This window comes from Podarcis filfolensis, assembly GCF_964270895.1.
Source record: "Podarcis filfolensis genome assembly, chromosome: 5".
Classification (NCBI taxonomy): Eukaryota; Metazoa; Chordata; class Lepidosauria; order Squamata; family Lacertidae; genus Podarcis; species Podarcis filfolensis.
The window spans coordinates 24,477,692-24,502,835 of NC_139608.1; the positions used below are offsets into that span (position 1 = coordinate 24,477,692).

Here is a 25,144-nt window from a genome sequence, read left to right on the forward strand (position 1 = left end):
CCAAACTTCTTATTTTAGTGGCTTGACTAGTCAAGTATCATATGTTATACACCTTACCTCATGGGATCCGAGACATGGGGAGTGATCAGTACCGTCAACTTCTTTGTTGTTCTGTGGTTTCGCAGTGAGGACCCCAGTACAAGTGCTCCTTTCACATATGAATCGTTTGTGGCGAGTGTTACAAAAGACTGGTCTTAAGAAGAAAAAAGACACATTAAGTCACATTAGTAGCAAGTACTGAAGGAGTTAGGGTTCTTCATATGTTCTTGAGTTCAGCACAAAGGATCTCATTCTCAGACTAACTGAAACCTCCAAATCTCAAGAGCAGCATGTATCTAAATAATGGTTTCTGGAAGACAACAGGGAGGGCTGGTGCCGTTATTCTCCTGCATGTAGGCTCCACAGAAGCATAGCTTGGCCAAGTGGGAACAGAATATGGGACAGACCCTTGCCTGCTCCAGCAAGGCTTTTAAGTTAACTTTATTTCACATGCATAATGCAAGATGCTTTCATTCCATTAATTTATATACTAATGTTCAGCTTGGACATTTAGGATATGGGAGTTCATGGGACGTATTCTATACAGTGAGTGGAAGTTAACCCCAGTTTGCCAAAAATATTCCTTTAGTGTGCTTTATTGTGCTTTATTTGAATTCCTTTGCAACAAATTTGAATTCCTTTGCAGTTTGCAGACTTGTAACTTAAGAGTTATAGTTGTTACAAGCCTTTGTTAAATGTATTTGATTTTTTCATTTACACCATTTGACCACAAATTAGAAAACACATATTAATCACTAGAGTCATGCAAGGTGGAATATATAGAATGATATTCCTACTTATTAAAGGATGAATTCTTATGCTTGAGCATAGCATGATCTTAGTAACTTTGTCCCAGTAATAAATCACTGTTCTCTAAAGTCTCAGTTGGGCAATAGCTGACATTCCATCTTTTTAGCAGCTTTAGCTATTCATCCTTACTCAGTATTTAATTGCTGTTACAATCTGCACAGTGTGGTGCCAAAGTTTTAAATATTTACATCTTACACAGAGTACGTTTAAGGTTCTGGCTGTGGAAGCTGGAACGCTTTGCCTATAAAGCGGGTCCAAATTTCAATTTTTAAACTACTACTGCTACTAGCCATACTGCTTAGAGTTCTCTGTATACCAGCTGAAAAACCTATCTTCACCACCTTTACTGTAACAATTTGGGCTGTTGGAAAGTTAAACTAATGGAATACGCAGAAATGGCAAAAATGACAATGAAATTAGGAAGAAGTGACGATAATGAATTTAAGGAAGAATGGGAAAAACTATTGCATATATACAGAAGCAATGTACACAGGTTAATACATTAGCAGGGTTTTAAGATTACCGTACTTGTAATTTTATTATGAATGGATAATCAGTGATTTAAATATGATACAAACTTAATTATGGACACGCAGTATCTTGATAAATAATAAAACCAAGGAAGGGTTTAGAAGGAAGTCAGTTTTAATTTTGTTTGTTTTTTGGAAAACCAATAAAATGTTATTTAAAAAAATAAAAATTTGGGCTGCTATAGGACCAGGCTATAAAATAGAGCCTTGAACTGAGGAACAAATCAGTTTGCATACCAGTATGTTAATAGATACACACCTACTCTTTAAGCTGCTGGGTTGTATCCTATGCTGTGCATGCACAAGTGGAATGGACAATAGCTCACCCTGCAGCTCTCAATGCACCCCCCAAATGTGTTTGAGGGCCCCCCAGCCTCAGCAACAGATTTTGGGGGCACATGGGGGCCTGCACAGGGGTGGAGAAGAAATACAAAGTCCCAATGAAGTCTGCTTGTGCAACACTGGGTTTCAATGCATAGCAATGTTTTGAATTGAAATCTTTGCAGTGTGTGGCAAAACAGCTTAATTCTGTCTGCAAAAGGGGAACCCTTAAGTCTGCATGATTACTAGGAAACCTGTGTAGCAATTCAGATTATGTAAGCCACACCAGAATAGCTAACGGAAGACAAACTCTGAGCTGTACTAATTTTCTTGAATGCATGGTACTTCCTGCTTAAGTAAGGGAGAGCAGTGCAACTCCCTTTATGTATAATAAAGGCATATATAATATTCCATTTAGCTGGATGCAGGCAGACTGATGCAGTCTGGAAGTATTTCAAAAGATCTATAGCTGTGACTTGAGTATTTAAAGCTTTAGAAGCTCTTGCCCATATCAAGTTCTCTGGTTTGCAAATGTGCCCAAGAGGTTGACAATCTAGACCCATTCCAGTCTGGGTTCAGGCCCAGATTTGAAACTGAATCAGACCTAATGGCTGTCTTTATTCTGAGAGGACGGGTTGGAGGCAAAGGGTTGCAATGGTTTTGTACCAAGCTGGGAGGTAAATTCCAGAGAATAGCATTGGGTGGCTGCTGCTCTGCCAAGTGCCAATCATGCTGTGGGGAGCCACATGACAACTATTTTGTACTCAATGCTTTTCAACACCTATTTGAAACCACCAAGAGGAGCCATTGGGCAATTTTGAACACTAGGTCATCAGTTCACCGATAACACCCAGCTCTACAAAATCTGAACCAGGTGCAGCCATGGACCATGGTATGGATGCTGCGAGGGACTGGATGAGGGCCAACAAACAGATGCTGAATCCTGGTAAAGCGAGTGGGCTCCATGGGAGAATGGCTTTGGGTCTGGGAACTGAGACGTATACTTGATCCAGACAGGGTTGTCCTCCCTCTGAAGCAAAATATGCAAATATGTTTTTGCTGCTAGAATTAAGCTAGTTTCCTTTCAGAAAAATGAAAAACAAAGAACCCTTAAGACTAGTCAGGCCCAAATTATAAAGGGCTACAATGTCCCAGCTAAAGGTAAGGTCTAATGGATAAGAAATCTGACATGTATGAATGTGTAATTTTGCTATTGAGCTAAGAGCATTAAGACACAATCTCTCACACTTCAAGTTGCATCAGCTTCAGCGAAGGCGGTTCATACTTTGGTTATCAGCCATAGGCATCATGAATTTCCCAGACCTAGGAATGCTACATGAAGTCAAATCCTTCAAGGAAACATAAGCTGAGAATTTTCAATCTAAGCCTAATAGGCTGTATAATGGAGGGCTAATTATGGTTATTAATTACAGAATCTTGAATTACAAGTTTTTATAATCAATGTTGTTGCCCCAAATATTTGGCTAGGCTAAAGTTAAATTGTTAATGCTATGGTGAAGAGAATTTACCAGTTATGTTTCATATGCATCTAAAAGAGCTATTTTGTGCAGTGCTATGCCTGGAGGCTCAATAATAGCACTGGAGTGATTTTTTTATTATTATTACAAACATGTTTTTAGTTTTATTTCAACAACTTATGTACCACCTATAAACCAAGGAATAGAGTGCTGCAGATGATACATGCAACTTTGGCAATGTTTTAAGTGCATGCAGTAGCATCTGGAGTGGAGATAGGATGCTTAAACAGAGAAATGATAGTCCTTCATAACTGGTACTGTTTCTCTTGGTGATGCAATTCTTGTCCTTTCAGCTTTAAGACCTAGCCAGAATTTTGTGGCATTACAGCAGGGATGGAGAGCCTGCGGTCCTCCAGATGTTATTAGACTCAAACTCCCATTCCCATCCCTGACCATTGGCCATGCTGGAAAAGGCTGGTGAGAGTTGGAGTCCAAGAACTTCTGAAGGACAACAGGTTCCCCAGGCACTCATGACTGGCCTACTGCCACTGCTAACAGTCCCACCTGTCCTTGAGTATGAGCTCAATCTGCAAGCTGCCCATATTTATCCTGGCTGCTAGAAAAATCAAGTAACGCTACATCCATGGTGGTTAAGTTCATGCAAGGCTCAGTGTCATCTGGCCTCAAAAACCCACATTAAGGAAGAAAACAGCTTTAACCCGTATGCCAGTTATCAACCAGCTACTGCCCTGACTTCAACTTTCTCAGTTGGAGAATAATTAAAGGCTGTGGCTACCAAGTATCTGTAAGCACACCTGGATAATGTTCTTGAGCTACTGCAAATCTGAGCTCAAGTTCAGCACATAGATCATTTGTGGTTTTGATTACAGTGAAACCTCTGGATGCGAACGGGATCCGTTCCAGAGCCCCGTTCACATCCAGAAGCGAACACAACCCGCGCCCACGCATCTGCGCGGGTCACGATTCGCCGCTTCTGCACATGCGTGTGACGTCATTTTGACTGTCTGCGCATGTGCGAGCAGCGAAACCCGGAAGTAACGTGCTCCGTTACTTCCAGGTCACCACAGAGCGCAACCCGAAAATACTTATCCCGAAGCTACTTCAACCAGAGGTATGACTGTACTGAATTCTTCCTAAGTGCAATTGTACCCTCATTCCTTCTGTGAAGAGTTTTCTGTAGCCTTTGATACTGTTGTTTGGAAGGTATTGACAATGTAACTACTTCGAGTAGCTCTGCCTGTTCCTGAGATGTCATGAGTAAGGTAGCTGCTCATCACAATCCCAGGACCTTCACACAAAGTTAATCAAGTCTTCTCTCTCCTTTGCTATTTGGGAGGGGGCTTCTAAGCAAAACATACACAAAGCTGATGGGCTGGATAATAAAGGTACAAGTCCAGAAATCTTGAGTCTTAGTAGCCAAGCCAAACCATGGCTTAGCTTCAGCTACTGAAGCAGAAATGCCAGGGGAGCAGTGAAGTGGATGTAATCTTCTTTCTGGGTACCAGCACACTGGCTCATTCATGGTAATTCATTGTTTAGCTTACCATGATGTGCAAAAACACACCAGGATCTTTGGTCACAATGGCAGACAGTTGAAGGCCAGCCAACCAAAGCTCATGCTGGCTCTATGACGAGAAAACACTGGGACATCATCAGTGATGCATTTCATGATCCCCTCATCACCAGGCTTGCAAGAGTGCTCCTGGATGTATTGCTGTGCCTGGAATTCTAAGCTGCATCAATAGGTAGGATCACCTGTCAGTAATTCTGGGCATGGCAAAGATGCACCTGAAGCAGGCAGGTTAGATGGGGCGGGGGAGGCAACAGCAGAACAGAAGCAGAGGCTGCTCTCCTGTTTTGTCCAAGTTGGAGAACTCATGTCTAATTAGGGTTTTAATGGGGTTTCACTATTCTACACCAGTATATTTAAGCCAGAACATTTATGTTAAAAAATGCTCACTTGCCTTGGGTTGCAAAATGGGCAAACCTACCATTTTCATCTTGCAGCTGCAGGCAACTACCTTCAGAAATGAACTATCAAATCAAGGACTATTGGGAAACATTGGTCCCAGAACAGACCTTATAGTGTGGCATTGCTTCGTAGATGTAGAATGCATGCATTTCTAAAGCCAAGCTGCTGTGGGAAAAGTAGACTAAAAGAATGTCCATGGTGTGACCACTCGACGTAACACGCTTGAACAGGCCACACAGGATGCTCAGCTTTTAATGCATCCTTCAAGTAACCACACCCTGCTTGCATACATATTAGCTGCTTTTCAGGCAATGATGCACCTTTAATCTAGAATGTGAATTGTCAAGTGCGTGTACATGTCTTTTGCCAGCAACACATGTAACTCAAACCTCAGGCTTCCTAAACTATGGGGTAATTTTGAAACTTGCTACACAACAGAAAAGAAGTTACAAACACCTGATGGGGGGCATATATAACACGGCCCTGTTTCGCTACATTGCATTCTGAACTACAGCCGTTATTTCCTCTAGAGAGCCTCTGACCAGGTATAGAACAAAGAGATTGCGAACCATGTTATTTGTTAGTGTTATTCCACATTCAACCATCTGTATTCTTTCGGGAAACTAAACTGAGGTTTTTCTGCTGGGGCTATGCTTCCCAGAAATGCATGTGAGTAACACGAAGAGACAAGATTCAGAGGTGTGTCTGTACCAGTCCAAGATGAATATGCTTAAGGGCAGGAAACAATACTGTCAAAAACATATCAAGCAGTGCTTATAATTCCTGACTCTTAACATGCCTAAAGCTTGAGTTTTGGAACTGAATAAATCTTGCTGTACATCTATAAGGTGGTTGCATGTGTCAATTAAAACTATACCTGTGTCATGGCAGGAATGCATTTTCCCATAAAATGCTATTAGAAAAATGCTTTTGTATAGGTATCTGGTAAGGTTTATGCTTCAGTAGGCTGTTGACCATTCATATTATTATACATGTATAAAAACAAACTCCCCATTGATTCCAAGGTCTTCAGGCAGGCTATATTATGAAGGGCTACATATAACTACCAGACTGTTATGGCAAGGAAAGCCTCACACCTCAGGTTCATATGATAAATTCAAATGGAGGGTTGCCTAGTAGTCGATCAAGACTACAGCTGCTGAATGAGAATAGCTGGGATCTGAATTGACAGTGACTAATCAGAAAATGTCTCGAAGTCACGGTGGGCAGCTCAATCAAAACAACTTTCTGTGCAGCAATGTGGAAAAAGAAATTCCATGCTAGAGATTATTTCCAGTCCCTATCCTAAAAGGAATTGCGACCGTTGTAATGCTTTGCATGTGCATCTGCGGCATAGTCACATTTGGATTATTCAGTGCATTTCAAATAGCTCCATCTCAGTTAATAAAAAAGGGGGGTAACCTTATAAGTGGAAGGTTTACAAAAAGCCATCTAGATGAACAGAGGGTCAGAAATAACTCCATGATGAAATGCAAAAGATTTAGGAATTCTTAGGGTGTTGTTGTTGTTTTAAAGTGACCAAGGAGAACTACTAGATACTTACATAATTGCATGGTATGGAAAAAGTAGCTGTCAAAAGTACTGGCACTCAAGGTCACTTAGACACAGACTGCAGTAGGTTTAATAGAGGCAAAAGGAAGTACTGATATAACTTAGGTATGAGGAACCTGTGGTCCTCCAGATGTTGTTGGGACTCCAAGCTAATCAGCCCTAGCCAGCATGGTTGAAGGAGATGTGGTCCAATAATACCTGGAGAGCAACAACTTCTCCATCTCTGATTTATGGATTTGCTACCATACATTATGGTAATGGTCAATAACTTAGATGGCTTTAACAAGGGGTGAGATATTCAGGAAAGGATGGCAGCTTAATGACTAAAAGGGGCATCCTTATTCAGCAGCTGTATACTACTGAATTCCAGCTGCTGGAAGACAGTGGTACAAAAATGCTGCTGTTTTCATGCCCTTCTCAGCTTCTAGAAGGCATCAAGCTCAGTATTATGGAAAGCAGGATGCTGTATCCTTGACAGAGTCTTGTATTTCTGAATTGGGCATCCCTACCAAACCGTGTCAGACTCCTTATAAATTACTTGAAGGAACCATTGTCCAACAGCTTCTTCAAATTACACAGATCTAAAGCAGCTTTGCTGCCAGTTCTGTCCTTTCCAACCCAGCAAGATTTTCTCTAAGAAGAAAACTTGCTAGAAGCACCATCTTCCTATCTGAAGAGATATGGTTTCAACTGACTGTTGAAAGGTAGCCCTGTATAGAGAAGCTTTTAAAGGTTTTTATATATGCTGGAAGCCACCCAGAGTGGCTGGGGCAACCCAGTCAGTTGGGTGGGATACAAATAATATATTTATTATTGTTATTATTATTATTATTATTAACAAGCTCATCAATATATACATATAAAAAAACATGGAATAGAATACTCCTCCATGAAATTTTAAAGGTTCATGCCATCATATATAAGCTACTTACAATTATAACTCTTATCAGGGTAGTGAGTTTAAAAAAAGAAAGCAATTTTCCATAAATGGCAACAAGTTTGAGGAAGATGGGTAGAAGCAGAAAGGCCATATTTAGGGTCATGTTTTGCTTATAAAAGGAAAGCTAGCTTTGTTTTGCACATAAGAACTGGGCAATACATTTATTAGGACCAACCAAAATGTCACCAGTGACAAAATTGCAGTGAGCTTTTGAGTTCACGTTCTCTTTACTAGGTTACACAAAGCAAGGCATTGGGAAGACAAGGAAAAACGAAAGTACAAAGAACCAAGCTAAAAGAATGCTGCAGTCTTGAGGTCTGTCTGCATATTCACTTTCAAGACACAGGCCATTGCAGACTGAGTAAGTCACTCCCAGGTGTTAGGATTTCAACCTAACCCATGGGCGGATTTACATTTGACAGGATGCGGTGGTCCCAAGAAACACAGAGGAAATGCACACACATTTCACTTTTCCAAGGGAATCTGGATTTAGTCAGATTTAGTAGACCCCATCCAAGCTCTGAAAAGCACAAAGAGCTGAAATAGGAAACCACATCAGTGATTCCTGTCTTAGCAAACACTTACCAATATCAGTTGCTTTCCCCATTTTAAGAACTGTCCCCTAAGTGGTGTGAACCTCTACAATCAGTACATTCAGATAAAACTGCATTATCTGCCCATCCATCACAACAATTTTTATGTGAAGTGACAGAAGTGATTCCTTTTCCCTCTCAATGTCATCTGGGCTGGAGCAGTGGCGGTGGCAGCAGAAATAGTTTTATAAGAACGATGGCTGCAAAGTCTCAAAACCAGGTGCCCATGGCAGAATGAACCTACATGTGACCCTTCAGCAGCTAAACTTTAGTGCATGCACACATATCTACACAAGAAGGTCTTCCATTGTGTTTCTCCTCTGAAGGAGGAAATAGCTCTGCCATCCCTGAGGCAACCACAGGAAGTGTAGAAGGGATGGTTTGCGGTTGAGCGCTAGCCAAGTCCAGGAAATAAAATAATCCCAAATCATGCTGGAATTGGATTAGCATCAGTGGTTGCCATAGACTAGGACGTGTGGAATTAGTATTCTGTATAAAATGGACCTATAATTTATATGCATTCTGAAAAGGTATATGCTACATTTTATATTTGGAGGGTGTGTATGTAATTGGATATTGGTATACAATCAAAGTAAATGGGGTAGGAAGAGGCAACTGCCTTTCCACAAGGGCCCATAATGGAAGTACCCTGGTTAGCATCCGCCTACAGTTGTCTGGAGGTGGTTATTGCATGTAGGAAGAGATCACATTGACCTAATATTTACCTGCAGCTGCAGGTTCCTACTCCACTCATGTTGGGCTCCACTGCCATGTGAAAGGGGCCAACTTTTCTAATATTCAGATAAATTAAGCTGCTCTGCGTGTTCCAAGTTATTATCAATTTGGGGGGGTCTTTAAAAAACCCCAAACAGGCCACAGATTGAAAGACACAGGAATAGTTGCAACACAGGTTTTAAGGACAGGAAGTTACGAGCCATTGATTGCATTCACAAGTATCCATTAGTAGATCCCTCTGTTTTAAAAGTGCAGCAAGCTTTCGAATTACACAGAAGCCTGGACAAGTGAAGAAGCTTTCAACTCGCTAGCACCTGATCCAGACAGACATCTGACCCGTTTGGGGATCATTCTGGCTAGTTAACAGCATCAGTTGCAACCCGAGACAGATACCAATAGGTTTCAACGGTAAGCAGGACAAGAGAAAGTAATGTTAGGCAGCAGGCCCGCTCTGTGGTAAAGGAAGTCTGTGCGTATGTTGTTGTTGGGGTGGGGGGATGCAAACAAACAAGGAGGTTCTCTCTCCCCCCCCCCCTCCTTGGAATGAGCAAGAAACGGACGAGGGAAGCCAGTATCACCTGCTAATTAGAGCGGGGGTGGGGGTGGAGATGATTAAGAGGAATCAATTTTCCACATGGTGACCTTTACCATTCAGAGCCCACCAGCCACTGCAGGGGGGAGGGCGTCCAGAACAAGGGAGGGCAAAGCGTCCGCAGGCATTCGAGCCCCCCTACCTCACGCGCCAGCCCCGTTCACGAGCCAGCCTAAAAATAGGAGCCGCCATGACCAAAAGGGAGCAGCTGGGGTCTCCCCGGACAGTGCGAGCGCGCGCGCTGACTGGGCCGCCAAGCGCCGCTTGCGCTTCCTAGTGAAGGAGCTCTCCCGGCGCGGGCAGCGCGCACAACGCGGAAGAGGCTGGCGCTGCTCGTCAGGTACCCTGGGGTGGAAGGGAACGCCTGGCCCGAGGCGACGGGGCGGGGAAAGCCCCCGGGCAGGAAGCCCGGGCAGCAGCGACAGCCTCCCCGCGGGGCTGACGGCGCGGAAGCAGGAGGAAGGAAGCGCCTCGAGCCCGTTCCAGGGGAAGCGCCTTACCTGCCATGGCGCTCCAGTCCAGGGACCCGCTTCGCAGATACGGCTGCTACCACTACTTTCGCTCTCTGTCGCCAGCCCCACGCCTTATATACGGGCAGGCGGGGCCCGGCAGAAGAGGCGGGGCTTCAAGGGATGACCAAAACGGGAACGGCCACGGAGGGGCGGGGGCAGGAGGAGGGAGCGTGCGTGCGTGACGTGGACGGAATGGTCCTCGGAAGCGCGCAACCTTCAAAATCTGACGGGTGCGCTCCTGTCTCTCGCGGAGGAAGCCGGGCAGATGTTCGTCAGGTGAAGCGTCTCCTCGCTCAGGCAGAACTGTAGCGCGAGAAGCTCTTCGCCTGACGCTTTTTAAAATTTTATTTCTTGGAGTACCCTCCTGAAGACAAACGCTTGAGGCAGAGCCGTAGCTACGGGGGTGGGGGCTAGCCAGATTTTTTTTGGCCCCGGGTGAAGCTTATACAAGCGTTTCATCTTCCTCTCTCACAATAGTAGAGGATTATTGGAGCAACGGCTTCGCATTCAGGACAATGGCTTCTGTTATTACATTGCTGATTAGATATGGGAAATCAGCCACATATTCAGGGATTTGGCCTCAATTCCCCCCCCCTCATTATTATGGGCTGGTAGCCCAGACTGGGCCTACTGGCTATTCTGGCCTATGCGAAGTGCACCAATTCTCCCAGCGTTGTGTGGACAAGAGCAAGGAAGTTTCAGATCTCTGCTCAACCATGAAGCTCACTGAGTAATCTGTATCATTCAGCCTACCCTACCACATAAGGTTGTTATAAAAGGGCAGAAAGAATAACGCATGCCACCTAGGCGGCTGCAGCCACTTTGGAACTCCCTCCCCAGAGAAGCTGGACTGGCAGCAGACACCTTCTGCCAGCGGGTGAAGACTGTTTTATTCCAACAGGCTTTTGGCAACTGTTTTCTCAAGAAAAAGGCTTTTAATCCTGCCATGGTGTTTTTAACACTCTGTACAGTATTCTAATAGATTTGTGGGTTTTTTGTTTTGTTTTAATTCTGTTGTCCTTTAATTGCTTTTTAATTATCTTTTGTATGCTGTTTGTATTTTATCCATGTTGTTTTAATTTGTGTAAAAGACACCTTGAGTCCTGGTCTGGGGGAAAAGTTGGGGCATAAATAAATATAATGACATTACTACTACTACTAAAATAATAAATCAATACCATTGTCACTTTTCAATGAAAACAGCCTCCTCTCAGTTTGTCATGGCCAGAGGTGGTGATGGGGAAGCAACTATGGGTGCATAGAATTAGTTGGGTGCATAGAATTAGTTGCATGGACCTTTGGATCATGGCCAGTGCTCATTGGCTCCAAGGATTCATCGTTCCAATGCATAGGCTAATGCATTGATCTCATCCGATGTAAAGAGCCTGGCAAGGACACGCCCAGAATTTGAGAATATCTATTTCCATTAAGATGAGCTTAATGGAATGTACGTTCTTCTTGCTGGTCTGCCGGAAGAGGCCAGGCAGTGTGTGGGAAACTACCCTGTTTTGTATGTGATATTAATGGAGTTTCCAGAGGATTAATCTGTGTTGTGGCATATACAACAAAAGGTCTTGTGGCACTTTAAACCCCAACACATTTGTATGGCATAAGCTTCTTTGGATAAAATTCGGATGCATAGAATTTTGTAGTCCAGGGGTAGAGCATCTGCTTTACATGCAGAGGGTCAATCCTAAATTCAATCCCTGGCATCTTCAGGTAGGGCTGAGAGAGACCCCTGTCTGAAATCCTGGAGAGCTGCTGTCACTCAGGGTAGGTAATACTAAGGCAGATGGACCAATAGTCTGAGTATAAGGCAGCTTCTGTGTAGGTGTATGCACCTGGAACTGTTAGCAATGAGGGCAGATGAAAAGGAAGTGGCAAAAGCACAGCCAGCAACAATTGAATTTGTTCTAGCTGTTTTTAATATCAAATTATAATTTCCTGCATTCCACCTTGGGCCTGATGGTGAAGGGTGGGACATTAAACTGAAGTAACAACAGCAGCAACCTGAATGTATGTAGAATCTGCATGGCGACCCTTCCCAAAAGCAGAGATTGCCGCCAACACGATCAGTTTAGGAATACTGAATTGATTTACATCTGTGGTGGTGGGGCAGGAAACTACTTTCTGTGTTCAGGCTCAAACGGATAGAATTGAACTTGTTGATTAGTCGTAACCCAGCAGTTTCAAATCGGAGTCTCCCTATGAAATTCCTTTGTTCCAGGTGGCTTTGTACCCGAGAGTCAGAAATGAAGCAACTGAGTAGATTGAAATGGGAGAAGGTTCTCAAAAGCAGAGGGAAAGCGACCCAATACTACAGCTTCTGTGGGTTCATCTAGTAGGCTGAGTCAAGCAATGAGAAGTATATATGAAGTGATCCTGGAGACAGCCTACAGCAGGGGTAGGCAACCTAAGGCCCGGGGGCCAGATGCAGCCCAACCGCCCTCTAAATCCGGCCTTTGGACAGTCCGGGAATCAGCGTGTTTTTACATGAGTAGAATGTGTCCTTTTATTTAAAATGCATCTCTGGGTAATATGTGGGGCATAGGAATTCATTCATCCCCCCGAAAAATATAGTCCGGCCCCCCACATGGTCTGAGGGACGGTGGACCGGCCCACAGCTGAAAAAGGTTGCTGACCCCTGGCCTACAGGAGTCAGTAGAGTCAGTAGAGCATGAGAGACTCTTAATCTCAGGGTTGCGGGTTCAAGCCCCACATTGGGCCAAAATATTCCTGCATTGCAGGGGGTTGGACTAGATGACTCTTGGGGATCCAGCCATGTGATTCCAGGATACAATGAACACATTTTTCTCTGGGTCACCCAGTAAAAGTAGCTCAGCTGGTTTCCCTTTTTGATTCCTTAAAAGATATGTGGGCTGATCCTTCACTCTGTCTACTGCTTCTGTTACTTATGAAAAGAGATCATTGAATACATGCTTAAGGTTGAGTTCTGCACAGAATAGGCTTGTGTGAGGGCAGCTGTTAATCATAGTCCATGACTGGGAAGCAGAGGAATCCTTGTTGTCACCACTGCCGCCCTGGCGTAGTAGCGTAAATGAGAGCCTGTTACACAACCTGCTTTTATATTCTGGCTGACATAAACCTTCCCAGTGTTCTGAGTTTATGATCTAAAAGTAAACAGAACACTGAAAAACATATGGGAGGTGGAGGTGGCCCCAGAGGGAAGATAGGGAAGCAAAGGTTTCTTTCCTAAATCAGATTGGTGACTTGAATGGGATTTTTACCATTTATGTATTGGAAGCAACTTCCTAGCATATTAACTTTTACAGCTTTCAGACAGCAATGCTAAATATTTTCAGTATTGTGTCTTCCTAACTGTAAATACCCTTTCCATTATTCTTCATATTTTTTTCTTTATTATTTTAAAAGACTTGAATTGCCACCTCACCTCAGTCTCGAACATTAGTTCTTTCAGCATACAGAAGCTCACGGTCCATACCTAGATCCCTTTGGGAATTATGCAAAGACTCAAAAAGTGTGAATTAAGTTAAGAAACCCACAGTTGTTTCTGAAACAACTGCCCCTTCCCTAAGAATCATCATCATGGACCAGACATAGTGCCAAGGATTTGCAAACAGCATCTTAGGGTGTTGTTGTTGTTTTTACTTTACGCAAAGAAATGAGAATTATTACAACTTTTCATAGTGAAGACTTTACAGTTGCTCATGTTTAAATTTGCAACATTTGAAGTCCCCAAATATAGGCTGACAACTCATGCGATGAAAAGCTTGTCAAAGCTAAGCAGGTTTGAGCCTGCTTTGAGTCTGGTGGGTAGCCATCTGGAAGTTACATGCCTGGGTTCCATGGTGGGAAAAAGGCAGGTAGTACTTAATGGAAGGAAGGAAAATAAATCAGCACTTCAGATTTTTCACCTCTTATTTCACAGCTAAGCTATAAAAAAATGCTGGACAGTATCTTCCCCTCCACCCTGCCCCAACACCATTTTGTCAATAAAAATTGTAGCCCTTGTTGCTGTTTGCCCCATTAAAGAAAACCTTATAGCTGGTGTGATGCCAGTTCTAAGATCTGCAGTGATGTACATATACAAGGTCTGAATGTGATTCTTTCCCTACATTAACCACTAGGTTCTTTCATGCTACAACAACATCTTTGAGGATACTTGAGGAGCCCTATCCAGGTACTGAGCAGATGCAAATCTGCTTAGTTTCATCAAGGCTGTTGCATCAAACACCTCCATAGCATGTTAGCTCACCTGCATGTAGCTGGGTTCTTTTCAGAAAAAGGTAGATCTTAACCAGGCCTGGTTTTGATGCATGAACGCTGTGCATATCAATCTCAGCAGAAAGTGCCTTTGTTTTAAATCTTCAGTTATGATTCCCCCCCCCCACAACACGAAAGCATCATTCAGAGGTCACTCCTCTGCTCACACAAATGCAACACAGAAAAGTGACAATTATAGTGGCAGATTCCTCCCTGCTGCAAGCTAACATCCTGAAAGATAGGAACCTCCACCTTAGTAGAAACAGATAATATTATTATCAAGGAGTCGGGGGGCCAGATGCAAGAGGCAACTGGGCTCCCACACCTTTTTAAAGCTCCTGCACCTTTAAAAATTGTGTAGAGGGGGGAATTTCAACAGCTGCAGATTGTATGACAAGCCACACCTGGTCAAATACACGCTACACAACTATTAAAGGTGCTGGACTTTTGCATTTGGCCACCCTAGTAGAGAACAGGAGGTGACATGATCGAGACATCATTTGCATGCTCAAATCCCATTACCTCCCTTCAGAGGCTTTTCAAGTTTTTATATTGTTTCAAAAGTCAGAGATGCCAAATTTGACAGTGGGCTACAGAAATGATACCTCTGTCACAATTCAGCTCTCTTAAACGTGATGGCCTGTCTCCAGGCTTAAGCACATACAATCTTCCTAAGTATTCCCCTGTATTGATGATGTTTGCAAAGGTTTCCATAGAACCTTGGACCAGCCTTGCTTGCAAGGTAGACAAACAAAGCCAACATGATAATATATCTTGAAGTCGTGGGCCTTCTTAGGAAATTCTGGACTTTAATGCTTTTGTTGTGCGGTGTGTGTGTGTAGTGTTTCTATACTGTCTAATGACTGGATAATGTCTATATCTCTAGTGTAGTTTGAAAAGCAAGATAGCAAACACTTAAAGATAATGTTAAAATTGCTTCATGAAATGTTAATGAATGTAATAGACCTGTTAAGAGAGCATAGATTCCAGCTTATATTGTATTAAGCACTTAATGCCGATATGGCTTATATTCAGGAAGGCTTTTTGGGTAGGTAGAACTACCCCCAGAGCATTGCTTACGGGACCATCGGGGGGGGGGGAGGGGAGCTTTTTGCTCTTTGAAGAGTAAACAGGGAGGAGAGACTCATTCACCAACGCAAATAACTGTTCTGAAGAAGAAGGTCTCTTTATTTTGGTGCAAGCAATTGCACAGCTTTGCTGAAATGTATTAATATTTATGCCTGTTGTCTTTGTCCATGGAGTTTTCTTGGCAGGGATACTGGAGTGGCTTGCCGGTTCCTCCTCCAGGTGGATCACATTTGGTCAAAACTCTCCACTATGACCTGTTCATCTTGGGTGCCCTGCTCGGCATAGTTTGTAGCTTCTCTGAGTTATTCAAGCCCCTTTGCCATGGCAAGGCAGTGATTCTTAAGGAAATCAGACCTTAGTGCTCACTGGAAGGAGAGATCCTGAAGCTGAGGCTCCAATACTTTGGCCACCTCATGAGAAGAGAAGACTCCCTGGAAAAGGGAAAGATGGAGGGCACAAGGAGAAGGGGACGACAGAGGACGAGATGGTTGGACAGTGTTGTCAAAGCTACCAGCATGAGTTTGACCAAACTGCGAGAGGCAGTGGAAGACAGGAGTGCCTGGCGTGCTCTGGTCCACGGGGTCACGAAGAGTTGGACATGACTAAACGACTAAACAACAACAACAGCATTAATATTTATCTCACTAGTGTTCTACCCTTTCTCCAAAATAACTGAGAATGGTACACACAAGATTATCCCAATTCTATCCTCACAACAAGCCTATGAAGTAGGTTAGCCTCAGGGGCTGCATCTAGCTCATGATGGCTAAGATACGATTTGAACCAAAGGCTTCCCAGTGCACCATGGGTAGGGAATCTTAGGTCCAAGAGCCAGATGTGCAGTGGCAGACTTTGGGTGGCTCCCGGAACAACACCACAACTCAGTGCCCCCCTCTCACCTTCCATTGTTCGTCACTGTTGTGGCACCCTCTTGGCTCAGCACCCAGTGCAGGCAAAGCAGTCTCACTCTCCAAATCTGCCTCTGAGATGTGGCCCTCCAATTTTCTCTGTCTGGCCCTCAGGACTGTCTGAAGGCCACAACCTTCTCTGGGTAGCCACACTTGTTACTGATCCTGATTCACACCCACCTTGAGTGTTTTGCCTGGATGGCATGTCTCCTGAAACTCTAATAATGCCTTTAGCTTGCCTGGATGGGGAATACAGCAGTGTGTGGAGAAAATATCCTATTGTACAAAGGTAAAATTTACATTTGTTGCTCAGCTCACTTTGGCCACTGGGCTCGACCAGTACTGGTATGTGGTCCCAGAAAATTGCCATGTGGGGCTTGGGGCACAAAATCCCACACACACCCTGAATCCTGCTCATATTCTCAGTAGTACAGTTGTACCTTGCATCTCAAATGCTTTCGCTCCCGAACAAATTGGCTCCTGAATGATTGAAATCCAGAATTGGGTGTTTCAGTTTTCAAACGATTTTCAGAAGCAAGAACGTCTGGCGTGGCTTCCGATTGTCTGCAGGAGCTTCCTGCAGCCAATCAGAAGCCGTGCTTTGGTTTCCAAACGTTTTGAAAGTTGAACGGACTTCCAGAACAGATTCTGTTTGACTTCCAAGGTACAACAGTATTCGGGACAAATGTAAACTGGTCTTATGTTGGAACTCAGGTGTGATGCCCCCGCCCCAGTCAAGTTTGTTTCAAGAGCTGTCTTGAACCACACTTGCTTCGGGAAGAGGCACTGCCTCTTCTTCCCTCTCTCCCAGCTGAATCCTGTCAGGCTGAGCCTAGAATTTGGAAAGTAGGGGGGGCCACTAGGTGGCGCATCGGAAGATGGCTGACAATAACATCTCTCCGACCCACACGAGGTGATTTGGAGGCTATGATGGGGGTAATTAGCCTCCTTAACCCCCCCAGGATTGTGGGGGGGACGGCCCTTGCCTGCTGTGCCCTATACCACCCCCGAATTTGTGGGGATGGGGGCACTAGGCACAAAGCCCTCCTGTGGGATTCCGGCACTCCTGGACGCCGTCCCTGATTCGCGCCGCTAGTTGCAAGCATCTTCAAAAGAAATAATTTGGACGAGATAAATTGCACATGCTTCAAGGAAAAAGGGGAGTAAAGACTGCTGACAGAAGAGATCTCTGATAACAAGACAAGAATAAAATATGAGAAGATACGTCAAGATACGGTACTACAAATGACTGAGGGGGGAGGGGAAAAAAAAACCTGCCTTCCTTTTTCTTATGTGATTTAACAAGAATCCCCTCCCCTAATGAGTCAGAAACTAAGGACTTAAGCTGTGGATTAAAGGCTGTGTGGAGATAAACTTTCGAACCAAAGCAATGTTTCAAGATGAAGCTGGAAAGCTAAGAGTTTTGGAATGACGCAGTTAAAAATGCCGTCGCCATTTTGGGAGGCATTGTTGGAGCTCTTGGGTCTGGGAGGAGAAAGAGAGAAATAGAGTTGTTTACATATCATGGCTCAACTTCTCGGTGGGACTTAAGAGCGACAAATGCCAAATTTATGATGGAAAGAGCGATGCTATCTACGAAGGAGATATATGGAAACCACCTGGACTTAGTGGAGGAACGGGAAATCCACACAGGATTATTATTTTGCTTATTGGCTTAAGGAGACTAACAGAAGAGATCGTAAAGGAAAAATAGAAATTATATGAACAAGATATGATGTGGAAACACCAAGATAAGACTGGATAGAATTATGAATTTTGTCTGGACTGATTGGGACTGATTTGGACATTAACGCAGTAATAAGAAGATGATCTGAATCCCCCTTTGGATCTTGAAGTATGGGTTCCCCCAACAAAATTTAAAAATTTGGCTTTGTAATTTGGAATTTATGTGATGTGATTTAATTTGATGTGATTGGCCAGTTAATAAAAATTATTTTTTTTTAAAAAAATAGAATTTGGAAAGTAGACTTCTTGGTATCACCCTTAATGTCAGAACACTCACATATGCCTGGTTCTTTCCCTAAATCAGCCAAGTGGTCTTGTTGCGCCACTGCAGCAATTGGTACACCTCATTCTGTTGAAGTGAACGAAGGGTAATGATTGTTGTTAAGAGTGCAAGAACCTAAATCAGGCATCCCCAAACTCGGCCCTCCAGATGTTTTGGGACTACAGTTCCCATCATCCCTGACCACTGGTCCTGTTAGCTAGGGATGATGGGAGTTGTAGTCCCAAAACATCTGGAGGGCCGAGTTTGGGGATGCCTGACCTAAATGGTAGCAGCACAAGGTCACTGACAATTTATTATGCTACATTGTAACTTGTTGGCAAATCCCTCCCCCCGCTAGGGATTGACTGGTATTGAGGTCAGGGACGGCTCACTCATGAGACAAAGCGAGGCGACTGCTTCAGGCAGCAAAATTCACGGGGGCAGCAGATCCTGATGTAGATCTTTACTCACCCTCTTCTCCCTGGTGGGGAGCAGGGTGCCATTTTGTGGTTCACCTCAGATCATAGCTATCAACTTTTCCCTTTTCTTGCGAGGAATAAGGGAATTTCCCTTTAAAAAAGGGAAACATTGACAGCTATGCCTCAGATACCACAGCCTGTTAGATGCCCTTAGTTCACACTGAAATCAATGGGATTTAAATTAAGATGTGACTAACTTGTCCCATTGATTTCAGTGGAAACTAAGTGCAACTAACTTAGTCTAAATCCAGCCCTGTATATTTTGTATTTATTTGCGCTGTCCAGGCATTTTCCTCTCCTCACCAGTAACACTGTGCAACACTCTTAGCCTCATTCTGCCTTTGAATCCCATGCCAGCTCTGCTCCCATGTTGTCTACATATTAGGGGAATGTCTGAACAGGGGAAGCCTAGTGAAGACACATGGGTTGTCCCCATGAGCTGTAAAGATGCATGATCAAAGTTGTGGCTCGTAGGGACATCCTACATGTGTTCAGCTGCCTTTCTCCCCTTCCAAACTTCCCCCAACACATGTGAGGACCATGCTCAAGTGAAGAGAGGCCACATGCCTGCAGTCTGATGCCCCAAAACTCTGCTCAGAAATTGTGGAGATCTGGGTATGACCATGAAGAATGACCCCATCCTCACCACGTGTGCCTAGGACTGTGTGAAAAACACTGTAACTGAAAGTAAAGACAATTCTCAATTTGCCTGACAGCAATTCCAGCCTTGCCTTGCCATCAAATCCTGAAACCAGATGGAAGTCGTTCTGTCACTTTCTATGTGTTACCAGAAGTATCGAGACTGGCTGATGTTCCAAATATACCCCACCTCCCATGCATAGAATTTCCATCAGCTGAAAAAAGCCAGCAGTCCTGACACACAAGGAGGATTCATGCGTAGAAAATGTCAAAACGATGCGTATAAATCATTCATGTGGGGCGCAAATTCTTCATGCAACATAAGGGAGAAGGCATCCGCTATTGGCTGAAGGGTGGAGCAATGAGGCATGTTCTTCCCAAGAGATTAACTCAGTGCCTCTCTGTCCTTTTAGAAAAACATATAAAAATAAGTAGATATTTTTTACTTGAATAATGTTTTTCTGGGAGGGATTAAAGATGTCATTGATGCAGCAGTTACAGTGTATATACTTGCAGAGTTTATAGAAAGTGATTCTTGGGTTGTGACAGTTTGCTGGTGCCAATTTTTTATTTTTATGAAGATATTTATATTTCCTTTGTGACTTGCTGTTTACAGCCGAACAGGGAATTATACGCAAGGCGAATTTGGGTTTTGTGGGTGAAAATGTATTCATGACCTCACTGATCTTCACAAATATGTCTTCTTACATAGATACGTCTTCTTATATGCTAGACAGAATGAATAGGGCTTGTGCTAGAATAACTGCCTACATTTGGGATTGGGGAGCGCGTGAATGTACAGTTTCAAAGTGGGTATCATGTTGTTTTCAGGCACAGTAAATGAATTGTGTACTTTCTCATTAAATATACCCCAACCTGGAGGCGTCTCCTGCTTTTCTACATTTGTCCAGGAGAAACCCTGCTGCAGTTCTGCATTAAAAACCCTGCCTGGTAGCCACATAGAACCCCTATTATAAATCTGAGATAATGACACACCTCTGTGGAGCCTGAATCACTACTTGAATCTTGCTGGATTTACACTGGTTGTGGGTATACCAGAGATGTTGAAAATAATTTTTAGTACTTTGGCTGCTCACACTGGGCTTTTGTGTGTGTGTGTGTGTGTGTGTGTGTGTGTGTGTGTGAATTGTATGAAAATGTTAACGTTTTATGTGATTTTTTTTTCTATTGTATAATGTATTTCTATTTATGTTTTTTAAATGTCAGTAACTTGGAGATCCATTCTTAAGGAAATCAACCCTGAGTGCTCACTGGAAGGACAGATTCTGAAGCTGAGGCTCCAATGCTTTGGCCACCTCATGAGAAGAGAAGACTCCCTGGAAAGACCCTGATGTTGGGAACGATGGAGGGCACAAGGAGAAGAGGACGGCAGAGGACGAGATGGTTGGATAGTGTTCTCAAAGCTACCAGTATGAGTTTGACCAAACTGCAGGAGGCAGTGGAAGACAGAAGTGCCTGGCGTGCTCTGGTCCATGGGGTCACGAAGAGTCGGACACGACTAAACAACAACAACAAACTTGGATATATTTATTCTTATTCTTATTCACTATTTATTAAATTTATATACCACCCTTCATCAAAAGATCTCAGGGCGGTTCACATTTGAGGTTCATAGCTGAGGTAACAACCAACTAATAATTCAAACAACAACAACATTGCTAGCTTTCCTTTTACCATCACTGTGGCATACAGAACACCAATTTGTGTCCAGTTCATTATCTTCTCCTCAGGTGTGATAGGTCAAAGTAGTTTGCAGTTCATGGAAGGATGGTTTGACAAAACGAACCCGCAAATGATGCATTAGATATTTATGGTTGTTTTGTTCACCAAAGTGAGCATGTTCACATTGGCTGGGATGAAGAGGTTACATGCAAACTTGTGCTGAGGGGCATTTATCCTCTTGACTGCTAGTACACATGCTGTACTATGTCTTGTGGGGTTAGCTTTGCTGCAGGAAAAAACAACTGGGCTACACAAAGCCTTTGCCTGCTTGCCACCTTAACACCCCCCCCCCAATACATAAGAATTCCAAGTGAAAGGAAGACTTTGAAGTGGCAGGAGGCATTGCAGCAAGGAGAAGAGATAGCCATGCTGGTATTTGAAAAAAATATTTACAGTTTGAACACTGTGAAATTGCAATTTTCCCACAACCCATAACATGGTCTCAGTCCTGCAATGACTATATAACAGGTGCACATTTATCTTCTCTAGACATAAATAACCCAGTTTCCAAGGTTCTGTCTAGCACCAAGAAGAAATGGAAAGTGGAATAAGGCTATGCAAACAGAAGAGGAAGAGTCTGCTGCTGAGAGGAGTAGATTTGGTTCACAGTGGCTCCCATTTAGTTCTTTGTGACAGTTATTGTGCTGCAACCACAGATATACGTAAATTATACGGGGCAAAAATCTATTTCTCATCTCAAATAATGATGGATGTTTTGCTGGGTGTGCAATGCAGGCATCATCTGGTGAGGTGCTCAGTTTAGTCTCTGTGGCAGAACTGGCACCAGCACCTGGTATCTTTGGGCAGCCGCCAGGGCCCACTGCTGAGGCCTGCCTTGCCCTCCCCCCCATTAAATATTCCCTCTGTCCCTGCATTCTGAGTTAGCCAGCAAGATCATACTTTCAATTTCTCAGAGACCCTTTCTACTGGTATGGGGAATTGTGAGGAATTAAAACGGTGGCAGCTGCAGCCACCTGGAGCCGCTCAGAATGCCGCTACTGCAACCAGATAAGCTTTCCAGGGCATGCAGAAAAGGGAGGGGGCCTGCCAGAGGATGCTTTGCCCAGGGCCTCTGCAAAAGAAAAGCCAGCCCTAATCTGTATAATGGGGACAAAAACATCCCACCTTATGGAGGCACTTTGAGCACAAACTCCATAAACACTGCAAAAGGACAGTTGTTGTTTTGAAAGTGCTATCCAAATGCTTTGGCTAAATTGACATACAAACTGTGGGACAAGGACAACTGTGACTTTAAGGAAGAATGGGAGCTTTTTACAAATTATCTAAAACGACAACAAAATGAACTGGACTCCTTGGCAGGTTTTGAATAAACATACACAAATTTATTGGTTGATAACATGATAGATAGACAAGGCAAGGATATGTATAATGTTATGCAGAGAATAATATGTGCAGAGAAATCTGGGAGAGGAGCTGAGGGAAGTCCCTGGTGGGGGGGAGAGAGAGATGGAAGTGGGGGTAGGAAAAAAGGGGAAAAATAATGTATGTGATTATATGGTTTGATAATTTGTTATGTTGAAATTGCTTAATAAAAATATTTTTTTTTTAAAAAAAGTGCTATCCAAATGCTAAGCAAGTTGTCCATTTACTCTGCAGGCAGCTTTCGAAACTGAAGAATCCAGATGGGTGTGAGACATTCCTGAAGCAATAGAATCCCGTTCCTATTTGTCCATCCAGATCTAACTAGCAGCACACAATTTGTTTCTGCAAACTACCTGACATGCTTGCAGGCCGTGCCAGGCCAGCAAGTATTCTAACTGGGCAGGAAAAACCAACAACAGCCACAGAGGTTTTCCAAGAACTTGTTTGCAGATCCTAAATCATGGTTCCAGCCCCTTCGACAATGTGCCTCTGTAGTTCTACGTGTGGTTTGGAGGAGCTGGCAATTGAGAGCTTGTTCCTTGGAAGGGTAGTAGGTTCTACAACAGCGCTTCAAACCTCAGCTCAGTCTTCCTCTCACCATTGGTTAATTACCTCCACCCACATCTTCCAGTCAGCTCTGCAACAGTGTGTTAGGCTTCTCTCTGAGAGGCCTCAGTCCTGGATGATGGCAGCCGCTGGACGGTCCTTGAATCCCCATGCCTTTCCCATTTCTAAATAAAACTATTTGTTTCTGCACACTGCTGCTCTTGCGGAATGGATTCAAGCACATATGGGTAAATTGGGCGTGCACAATTCAAGTGGATTAAATTGCCCTGTCACCCCAGGGCAACAATTACAAACTTTACAGGGCAACTTTACAAAACAACAATGGAAGTTTTGTGATTAGCAAAGCGACAGGGTAAGGTGTTGAAAAATATGGGATGGTCAAATGACAAATCGGAAGATGTATAAACAGCCAACAATCAAGTCAGAACAAATGTTCATTGTCTCATAACCACCTCTCAAACAAATCAGAATGGATGCTCAAAAATGACCTGGCATTGTCAAACCTTCATGTAAGCTTTGTGCAAGCAAATCAGGAAAGAGATTCAAATGACATGGGTTGTCTGAAGTAGCCCTGTCTGCATCATTTGACTAGGCACAGTTTAAGTGTTTTTATCCATACAGTTTGCTTTTCCACAAGCCTTCTTCCATGATTTCTGCATCATGAGCCTTCAGCACAATCATTCCTTTTGTCATCTTCTGTGGCCAAATTTATTTTGCGTAATCCGAGTCTTCAGTACAGAACAGGCCTTATAATGAAATAAATGAATACAGTGATGATATCTGGTTTTCAGCATTGTGATATATCACCAGCTAAACCTTGTGATATAATGATATATCACAATGTCTGAAATAAGGATGGAGGCATTGGCTGGCTTCACAGTTTTTACCACATTGTGATTTTTGCATAGCACAGACACACACACACACACACAATGGTTCACAATATATTGCCGGGTCAAAAATTATGAAACCAATATCATGATATGCACTTGAAACCGGTTTTGGACAATATATATTGATTGCCCAGTCCTAACATTCATCGTGATTCATGATATATCGCCAGGTCAAAAACTATGAAACCGATATCATGATATGCACTTCAGACTGGTTTTAGAAGATATATTGATATATCGTCCAGCCCTAGAATACATACTGTTACAGGTTTCCAATAAGATTTCTGTGAGAAGATCTATCAGTGTGGCAAAATACCGAGGCAATACTTGGACTTGGCAAAAGAGTGTTAATAGCCTGGAAATGTGTTTCCATAGGAACTTAGATCCAAAAAATGATAAAGGAGGTCCAGAGGAAATATATGGACTCAGGCCCAACCATGATGTCTACCTTATTCCTATATTACACATTTCTTGCTGAGCTTCACTACGGGTTGGTTCAGCTGATCTTTTTAATAACTCTCTCCTTCCCACCACTTCCTGACTACGAGCTCAGATTAGATTTCATCCACTTCACCCAGCAACTCATAGTGGATGAATAGAGGTCATTCTCAAAAGGAACTGAGGATTGCTTCAGGACTGTTTGGGACAAAAGTGCTCTTATTCCAGTTAAAGCTGCCCATGGGTGTTTGCGCTTTTTTGGAAAGTCATCCATGCAGAGCAGCCATGAGTGAGAGAAACAGCAAGGCTGGCAGCACACAAACCTTCATGTCTTAAGGCTCCAACCCTGAGTGTCTAGGTTTCGTCCATCTCATTCGTAGTAACATTATGAGGATCAATAAATCCTTTTGACAAATGGACTTTGGTCTTGGGTTTCTGGAAACTTATGATTAAAGGAGCAGGCTTCTTTTAAGATTTTCCACACTGTTATGAGGTTGAGTCCGTTTTATTTCCACAGAGAGAAATGAGATTTACAGTGGTACCTTGGGTTACATACGCTTCAGGTTACATACGCTTCAGGTTGCAGACTCCGCTAACCCAGAAATATTACCTTGGGTTAAGAACTTTGCTTCAGGAT

At 43.4% G+C, this 25,144-nt stretch overlaps 1 protein-coding gene across 10 annotated transcripts in view; it reads right to left on the reverse strand.

Moving 5' to 3' along the window:
- GYG1 (glycogenin 1) overlaps positions 1-10,234 on the reverse strand; it is a 31,768-nt gene extending 21,534 nt beyond the window's left edge. For 3 of the 10 annotated variants that reach the window (XM_083613498.1, XM_083613497.1, XM_083613495.1), the window contains exons 1-2: positions 10,104-10,234; positions 58-193 (exon numbers count right to left, since the gene is read on the reverse strand). In XM_083613498.1, the coding sequence (XP_083469624.1) occupies positions 58-193; positions 10,104-10,110 (143 nt within the window). In that variant the 5' untranslated portion in view covers positions 10,111-10,234. Of the gene's footprint in view, positions 1-57; positions 194-4,348; positions 4,499-4,557; positions 4,706-10,103 lie in introns of those variants that run through there. The other 7 variants (XM_083613499.1, XM_083613492.1, XM_083613500.1 and 4 more) reach the window with 7 other exon arrangements.
- Between the last annotated feature and the right edge of the window lie 14,910 nt (positions 10,235-25,144).